This window comes from Amphiprion ocellaris, chromosome 16, assembly GCF_022539595.1.
Source record: "Amphiprion ocellaris isolate individual 3 ecotype Okinawa chromosome 16, ASM2253959v1, whole genome shotgun sequence".
Classification (NCBI taxonomy): domain Eukaryota; kingdom Metazoa; phylum Chordata; class Actinopteri; family Pomacentridae; genus Amphiprion; species Amphiprion ocellaris.
The window spans coordinates 22,194,273-22,204,181 of NC_072781.1; the positions used below are offsets into that span (position 1 = coordinate 22,194,273).

Genomic DNA, 9,909 nt, shown 5'->3' on the forward strand with positions numbered 1-9,909 from the left:
TAGCAAATATACTGCCCGTCAAAAAAAAAACTGCACACTAATATTTTGATGTACTGCCTTTAGCTTTGAATATGACACATATTCACTGTGGCATTGTTTTGATAAGCTTTTGCAATGTCACAACATTTATTTCTGTCTAGAGCTGCATTAATTTTCTACCAAGATCTTACATGATGGGAGAGTTGGACCACTGCGCAAAGTCTTCTCCAGCACATCCCAAAGATTCTCAATTGGGCTGAGGTCTAGACTCTGTGGAAGCCAATCCATGTATGAAAATGATGTCTCATGCTCCCTGATCCACTCATTCACAATGTGAGCCCCATGAATCCTGGCATCGTCATCTTGGAACATGCCCATGCCATCAGGGAAGAAAAACTCCACTGATGGAAAGATCTGGTCATTCAGTATATTCAGGTAGTCAGCTGACCTCCTCTGGTAACATAACGTTGCTGAACCTGGACTTGACCAACTGTAGCAACCCCAGATCATAACACTGCCCCCTGAGGCTTGTATGGTAGGCACTGTAGATTAGAATAGAATAGAACATCCTTTAATAGTCCCACAAGGGGAAATTTGCAACGTCACAGCAGCAAAGTGACAGAAAAATCAAGAGAACACATCTATTAATTAAAACATAAGATATATACACTATATATACAATTTAAATAAGAAAAACTGAAGAACACAAAGATACTAAGAACACAAATTTAATAATATTTACACAAATGAATTGCTAGCCATGATGAGTGCATCACTTCATCCGCCTCTCTTCTCACCATGATACACCTGTCACTTTAGAACAGAGTAAATCTGGACTCATCAGACCACATGACCTTCTTCCATTGCTCCAGAGTCCAATCTTTATGCTACCTAGCAAATTCAAGCTTTTTTCTGATTAGCCTCACCGATCAGTGGTTTTCTTACAGCTACACAGTTGTTTAGTCCCAGTCGCTGTAGTTTCTTTTTCATTGTGCATGTGTAAATGCTCTTACTTAAACTATTGAACATAGCCTTGAATTCTGCTGTTGATTTCTTATATGATTTCACCAAACGTTTAAGTGATGTTTGATCCCAATTATCCAAGAATTTGTTCCAACCACATTTGTACCTCAAAGATGATGGTTCACTACTATCCTTTCAGGTTTTAATGATGCATTGGATGGTTCATAACCAGATTTTAGTTTCAGAAATCTCCTTAGTTGTTTTCTTTGCTTGATGCAGGCCAATAATTTGACCCTTCTGAGACAGATTAACATCCTTTCTATGACCGCAGGATATGTCTTGCAACATCAGCTAGGGTAAAATAAGTTGTTGCCAGCTGGAACATATTCATGACAGCAGTAATTATGCAATGGAAAGCTCTTATCTATTTGCTAAGTTAAATCCAGATGGAGACTTCTTTTTGGACAGGCTGTGTATTAGCATGCTGGTGACCACTGATGATGTAGTCTCCCAGATCCATCAACATGGCTGTTACTTGATTCTTAGTTTAGTATTAGGCAGGTTGTATGTTGTTTATGAAATGTTTTAACTTTCGAAATACCACTCATACAACCTGTACAAGTAATTAAAACAGGATCTGATACAGCCTTGAGGAATGTAGCTGGAAGCAGCTATGTGTGAAATATCAGAACAAGTTAAAAAACTGATTTGTATTTTTTTATTTCATACATATCTTCTTAAGTTGGATAAACCCAGAAGATGTTTTGCAAAAAGAAATCTCAGTTTTGAAAACCATGGTCATTGTGTCATTCTTTATATTTTAAAAAAACAACTTTTTTGTTGTACTTGTTTTCTTAGTATAAAATAAACATGTCAAACTCCGTTATAGTTTTAAAAGAAATATTTCATAGCAACATTAAAAGCAAAGCATGTGTTCATTTCATAGACAGTTAACGTAGCCGTCTTTATTTTTCTTTATCTTCTCATTTTCACAGCTCTGTAATTTCTGTCTAATTTCCTAAACATTTTTAAGAAGGATTAGATGTAAACAGAAGAACATGATGTTTGGGAAATAATCAAGCATACAATATGGAGCAAAATTTTCCACTAATAAATAAATCTATGTGGGTTTACAATTAGTTGTTAATCAAGGAAATTCCTGCTCTTCTTGAATAAGTATCACATTACATTTTTTTCCCATCGAGCTTGCTAAGAATGTGTCAGAAAACTGCAGATGGGTAAAAAAAAAATTACAATTTTATTTATTTTAACACATCCTTTTATTTTGGATACAAACCAACTTGCCGTCTGTTTTATTATTTGCAATTTTTCATATTAGTAAAGAATCACACAAGCATAATATAGCTGAGCGATTTATTGAACAAAAATAAACAAATACAACTCACTTATCCTTTAAAATATTTAAGGTATAGTAATTCACTTCTCAGAAACTTTAACAGCTCACTGTGATCACATGCAATACTGAGGCAGTCATTTAATAAGAAACATATTTCCAAATCATCAGTGTTTAAGAAAAAACATATAAATAACAGGAATATACACATAGTATATAAAAACAGCTTTCGTCTATAGGCTACGTTATTATAGAAGAAGAATACCGTAGCTAGCATTATCTGCAGTTAAATTCTCTTTTATGGTGACAAACTAAAGAGTGGAACTGGTTTAGTTACATGTATTTACAATGTTTCTGGACTGACAGTTTATCATGTTACCTTAGCAAGAATCAGTCAGCATCTCAATTCTTGATATTAAGGCCAAGCATATTAGAGAGGCTCAAGGACATTTTGTCATTTTCATCTGATGTAGAAATTTCAGGGGCTCCCAGGCCCAACTCAGACTCTGGCTTTTCTACTTTGAAAGTATCTACTCTCACTAAAGAGGGATCTCCTGTTTCTGTAGAGCCCCCAACATCAAGACTGGGGGTGTTGAACTTCAGACCAATATCAGTTTTCTCTTCAGTTGGAGGGACATTAGCTGAGGGAGCTTTTTCCCTTGCCATTTTCAATCTCTCCATAATATCAATCTTTTCTCCTGCTTTTGATGTTGCATTTACTATTGGCAGGCGGATCCCTTTGCTGATGACATAGTCCTTTTCATCTGTGTCAGATTTTGTTAAGCCAAAAGCATCAGCAATTTCTCCAATGCCATCAACACTGTTCCTAGGCAGTCTGTGGAATTTGAATGCCGGAACCTCCATCTCAGTGTCAGTTTCAGAGTCAGCTCCACTTCCCTCTTCAAGATTTACATCAGTTTCATCGTCTGAAGATCTCATCTTAGACCCCAAGTTAAACTTTGGAAACTTGAAATGTGGAAATTTGGGCTTTTCAAGGTTGGTATCTACATTTGGAACTTTCACATCTGCTTTTGGTCCTTCGATGTCCCCTTTTAACTTTGATCCACTCAAATCTACTGGAGCAACAGAGATGTTGGCATCTGCTGTAGGAGTGCCTATGTTGACCCTGGGTGTCTCAATTCCAGCCTCAACTGAAGGAAGAGCAGTGGGAACCTCTACTTCAGGACTTGAAAGATCAAGTTTTGGAAGTTTGAAATGGGGCATTTTAAAGTCACCAAGGTGTGGCTCAAGATCTAGATCAGGTGTTTTTAACTGTGCATTAGGTCCTTTTAAGTCAGCCACATCTGTAGATTTTCCTGTGATATTAGGTACTTCCAGTTCAGCTTTTGGTAACTTAGTGTCTATGTTTGGTACAGAAACATTTCCATCAATTTTGGGTGAAGACAGGCTGAGGTCTGATGCATTCATGTTGAGATTAGGTAGCTGGAGGTCTGCTTTTGGTAGATCAGGGCCTTTGATATCAGCATTTGGTAAATTAATGTCAAGATCTGTTGCATCAAGTCCGCCTTTAATTTTTGGTGCAGACAAGGACAGATCTGGCGCTTCAAGGGCAACATTTTGTCGACCCAGATCAACTTCAGGTAAGTCAAGGCTGGTATCAATGTCTGGTGCTGTAAAATTAGCATCTAATTCAGGACCCTTGGCATTTGGTAATTTGAATTTTGGTAATTTGAATTTTGGTAACTTTATCTTGCCATCAGGTGGATCAAGGTTGAGGTCTGGACTTTTAAGATCCACATCTGGACCTTTGAGATCAGCATTTGGTAAATTAATGTCAAGATCTGTTGCATCAAGTCCGCCTTTAATTTTTGGTGCAGACAAGGACAGATCTGGCGCTTCAAGGGCAACATTTTGTCGATCCAGATCAACTTCAGGTAAGTCAAGGCTGGTATCAATGTCTGGTGCTGTAAAATTAGCATCTAATTCAGGACCCTTGGCGTTTGGCCCTCTGAACTTTGGTAATTTGAATTTTGGTAACTTTATCTTGCCATCAGGTGGATCAAGGTTGAGATCTGGACTTTTAAGATCCACATCTGGACCTTTGACATCAGCATTGGGCATGCTGATATTGAGATCCGGAGAATCAATCCCACCAGCAATTTCTGGTGCAGAAAGATTAACATCTGCTGCTCTCACATCCACATCAGGCCCTTTGAGGTCAAGACCTGGCGCCTTCACATCAGCATCAATGTCAGCTTTTGGACCTTTTAGTGTACCAATTTTGGGTTTTTTAAAGTTGAGCCATTTGAATTTTCCAGTGTGGCCTTCAATGTCAACATCTGGAGAATCGATAGCTCTTCCCAGTTCAGCTTGTGGTAAGTTTATTTCACCATCAATCTTTGGAGCTGAGAGATTCATGTCAGGACCTGAAACATCAGCATCTAAATCAATATCTGTCTCACCAACCTTAGGACCTGAGACTGACCACTTTGGCCTTTTAGCAGAAAACCATTTAAACTTTCCAGATGGAGCTTCAGTGTCCACATTTGGTGTTGTCAGATGAATGCCGGGTGCATCAGGTGATGACACTTTGAGGTCAGGTGCTGCTACATCAGCATCAACATCAACATCTGGGGCTTTTACCTTTGTCCCAGAAAGCAGGAACTTGTTCTTTTTCAGTGTTGGGAATTTGATCTTGCTAGAATGGAGTTCAACGTCAGCATCTGGTGCTTTAACATCAGCACTGGCTTTGGGTAAATTCACATCAATATCAGGTGTCTTAATCCCACCATCAATTTTTGAGGCTGAAAGATCAACATCTGGTGCGCTCAGATCTGCATTCCAGTCTACATCAGCTTTTGGGGTGTGAAGTTTGCTTTTTCTCCACTTCAGATGCGGCCAGTTAAATCTTCCTGAAGGTGCATCAATGTTAACATCTGTAGTATTTACATCAGGACCTCTCAGGTCAGCATTAAGGAGATTCAGCTCAGCGTTTGGTACGTTAATGTCACCCTCAATCTTTGAGGCTGAGAAATCAGGTGTGTCTAAATCTGCATCTACATCTAAGTCTGCCTTAGGCCCCTGAAATTTGGGCTTCTTCCATTTCTTGTGAGGCCAGTTGATTTTGCCAGAACGGGCATCAATGTCAAGATCTGGAGTTTGAACATCTAGATCAGGGCTTGTGATTTCAGTTGTGGGCAAGTTTACATCAAAATCTGGTGTGCTTAGATTCCCATCAATCTTTGGTGTGGAAATGCTGGCATCAGCTGTTGACAGGTCAGCATTCATATCGGCATGAGGTGCTTTAACTTTGGGACCTTTCCATTTTAGATGGGGCCAGTTGATTTTGTGTGAGGTTGTCTCAATCTCAGCGTTTGGTGTGTCTAATTTTACACCAGAACCATTTAGGTCTAATTTTGGCCCATTTAGCTCCAAATCTGGACATTCGAGATCTGCTTTTGGAGCTGACAGGTTAAGATTTGGCGTCTCTATATTTCCACTGACGGAGGGGAGATCTACGTCACCAGACACATCCATATCTGCTTTTGGTGTTTGAAACTGAGGTAAATTAAAATGTGGCATTTTAAACTTGGGGGGCTTGTATTTCAAGTTACCTGTCTTGATTTCTGGTTTGTCAATGTCAAGTGAGGCACTGGGAGTGTTGAGCTGGGGAGCTGAGACATTGACATTAGGTGCTGTGAGGGTTCCACCTAGACCTGTTTTGATATCTGGTCCTGCAGGGGACACTGCAAAGTTGGCCCCAGTATCAGCAGAGTAATTATCTAGACTGAGACTGGGAAGGTCTCCATTGAGAGTGGGACCCTTTATTTTACCTCCCATCCCCTTGGCAGCATTTAAATTTCCACTCAGGCCGTCAAGGGAAACATCTGGTGTCTCAGCTGAAGCATTCAGTGACAGGTCCTTCTCTAGGAGCATCTGATGGTAATAAAGAACATTTTAAAAAGTAAGTCAGCAGAAAACTACTTTTGACATGTAAGTGAAGAATGACTTTGAATGAATTATTATTAGTCTATAGGCATATATTAAACTGTTTTCATTAACAATATGAAAGTGTCGCTTCACTGAAAAAACTAAAGCATATTTTCTAGCTTACCTTCTTTGGCATATAGTCATACACATAATTTTGACTTTATACACTCAGATAATTTTCATTTTTATTCTAACTACTTTTAAAGACATTTTCTTTCAAAAAAATTGAAAGCCATTTTTTAACTAAATTGTGTTCTGTTTGCTCATAAGCACCAACTATTATGCTCCTATCTGGCTGAACTGAGTAGATCCAAGTTGGCTTTGTATGTACGTAACGCTTTCATGGTCTATTTTGTCTAAAAATGCTGAAGAAGGTTGAATCAAATGTGTGGGGATAAAAACTAAACTTAATTCTTTTCCCATTAATTCATTTGCAGTGGAGGGGAGGCAGAACTTTCAAAACTTTTCCCAACACAACTAAAACAGTTTTTATTTCTTATTGTTGTTAACCCCTGCCTTCAATATCAGTTCTCCTATGTCTGAGACTGTGATGTTTACCTCTGGAGAGTCTCTGAGGCCTAGGCCCAAGGAGCCAAGGCCAGCATTGGTAGTCAAGTCCTTCTTCGTCAGAACCTTCACATTGTCTTCATACGGCTCGAGGACCTTCAGAATGTTCAGCACTTCGTTTTTCTTGAGGTGGTCGAGATGTATCGTGGCTGCAACAATCTCATCCCCTGGAACAAGCAGAAAACCTTCTTTAATCCTGTATCAGTAGATACTGGTGATTTTTTTTAAACTGCAGCAAGAATAGCATATTAACTTTAGTATATTAACTTTAGTGACACTTTTTTTTCTTACCAGCTTGCAGTCCACTTTTTGCAGCAATTGTGTCATCTGTGATTCCTGTGATGACAACTCCTTCCCCAGAGTCATCTAAGACGAGACTTTCTGAAAAGCTCGCACTACTGCTGTCCCCAGTCTTTACTTGAAACTGTTTATAATATACAGGAAATTAGACAGGTTTGCACCATTTTCACACATTTGCACCATGTCATTTGTTCTTGTCTACCTTTTAGTCTGGGTTAAGAATGGTTACATTGTTGTATATAATTGTTGTTTTGTGTGCAGGTTTGTCATACTTACCATTATTTCTTAGGTGTATACTTAGACCATAATACAAGAAGTCATTAAACTCCAAACCACAGCAAAGTTCTCTGTAAAACAGCAAAGAAAGGCAACTTTAGTTGTTAACTTACATCAGTGACATACACAAACAGGCACTGCAGAAATTTTACATCTTTGCAATATTTTTTTAAATGCAAAGTGACATTTCTATGTCCTGATCAGATTAGACATTGCTATTGGTTGTGAAAAGCCTCTTCTATTTTGGCATATGTAAATCATCACCAAGCATACAGACAGAAAGTAGCTTTCTAGCTATTAACAGAGGACGAGTTAAGGTTTTTGGTTTGATGTGATTCAGTGCAATTTGATTTTAAGTGTAATTACTGCCAAGAAACAGGTGCCATATATACATACATACATACATGCATACATACATACATGCATACATGTACAGAGTACCTCAAATCTTCAGAACAATTTGAACCCACATTTACATGTTACAGTGCAACATGAAAGTTGGCAGACAGTTTAGCCTCAGCTGGAAAGATGACAACAAAACAAACAGCACTACTGAATATCCTATTAACTCTAATGACCACAGGGCTAACTGATCTTCATCATTCTAGGAATCCTTCCAGGCAGCAGTCTGCACCCTTCACTGGGGGGTAAGTTTACTGCGCCTGTGCTCAGTGCTCTTCACCTGCCTTGAACACTTTAACACCTGTTTGATTTTCTGACCTAGGAAACGACGCCCACACACTGTATCGCATCACACCTCAGGAATCCGAAGCCTCTGCCAGGTTTGTTCAGGGGAATGTGTGCACCTAAACCAGCTGGTTTGGATGCATTCTGACTGACTGCCATTCACACACACACACACACACACGCACGCACGCACGCACGCACGCACGCACGCACGCACGCACGCACGCACGCACGCACGCACGCACGCACGCACGCACGCACGCACGCACACACACACACACACACACACACACACACACACACACACACACACACACCTTGGACCACACCCTAACATCTTCCTATATAGACTTTAAAGTAATACACTTGTAACATAGTCGTACAGATAAAGATGGAGCGGGCTTTGTGTTTATTCATGCTGGGTTGTGAAACAAATCCTCAAAAAGGAAGATGAAAGTTGTCATCTACAAACCTCATGTTAACTGATCAACACCTATCACAGTGTTAATGCAACATTCTTCTCTAAAAGATAATTAGGTCACTAAATACACCAAAAACACAGCCCTCATAATAACTTTCCAACACAATAAGATACCATATGTAACTTCATTGGTAAATGCTGACAGCAGATACACTTCAGGTATTTTTTCAAGGCATATAAACAGTCAGAGCTAAAGATACACATGAGAGCACTTTGATTCTTATAATAACTGCTTTTCAGAAAGGCTGCTGTCACTGTTTTGCACAAGCATCTGGGATATACAAAGAAATATGTGTATTTCCCCAGATCAGAAATTGACAGCAATTCAAAGAAACAGGGCGGGTAAGAAAGTCACAAGAGGTTCTCAAAAATAACAACAGTGTGGTTTATAGGTGTATCCTCTAAAACCGGGTGGCAACATTGACAAAAACAACACATTGCAAAACAGTGGGTGTGTGAATCAGGTGACAACAGTTGGGACAACCGCAAGTAACACTGACAGTAATAAAAGTTAACAATGCTGAATATGAAATCTAATGTACTGTATGTGTTTTATGTACAGTTACGGTATTCTTTTAGTTTCAATCCTACCTTACTGTTACAGGCAAAGGCATGTCTGAAAATCTTGACTCTGCAGTTGCATCAAAAAATATTTTTGATAAACTTGGAGAAACTACAGGTAAAATGTGGCTCAGTAAACAAAGACTATAGCTTTAGCTTTATACAGCTGTAGTATTCATTTAAATGCTTAACAACAATCTGTGAGACAACTGAGGTCAGAAAAAAGCATTGCAAAGAGTGCAAAGAGGTCAACTTCTTCTTGTTCTGTATGACACATTTTACACAACTGGAAATGTTTGATTTCTATTCTTAAACTTAAAAATCACAAACTTTTTATGCAATAAAAAATTTCTTGTATCCAATCATGGAGTCTCATTTTAACTAACAGAAGGCCACACACCAAATACTACATATGTGATGGACTCACCATGTATTGCTGCCAGAGACTCCTCCACTAAGTAAAGCCCAGTGACAGATGTCTCCTCCTCAGTGTATCACTTCTGGTCTGTCATCCAGGATGGGATGGATCAGCCAGTTAAATGCACATCAGCTTCAAGCCAGCCAGGAGAACAGGTTAGGCTGCATCAGGACCGCCTCCCCTAGTGCCCACTTTAACCCTTACAATACACAGATACACACACCTACACACGCCTACACACACACCTTTGCTCAGTGGTTTTTGGAAGCCGAAACCTGACTAGAAAGCGCAAGACAGAAAGACGTAACAGAGAGAAACACACCACTCCTTGTTAACAGGACTAACCAGGTTTGCAAAGGAACAAACACACAC

At 39.3% G+C, this 9,909-nt stretch overlaps 1 protein-coding gene across 1 annotated transcript; it reads right to left on the minus strand.

Annotated features, from left to right (window-relative positions):
* Positions 1-2,302: 2,302 nt before the first annotated feature.
* Positions 2,303-9,634, minus strand: si:ch211-125o16.4 (neuroblast differentiation-associated protein AHNAK). The gene is made up of 5 exons (XM_023296744.3): positions 9,547-9,634; positions 7,391-7,461; positions 7,106-7,238; positions 6,806-6,981; positions 2,303-6,193 (listed from the first exon to the last, which is right to left on the minus strand). Exons 2-5 carry the CDS (start codon positions 7,391-7,393, stop codon positions 2,699-2,701), a joined length of 3,807 nt encoding a protein of 1,268 aa, XP_023152512.2. The 5' UTR covers positions 7,394-7,461; positions 9,547-9,634; the 3' UTR covers positions 2,303-2,698.
* Between the last annotated feature and the right edge of the window lie 275 nt (positions 9,635-9,909).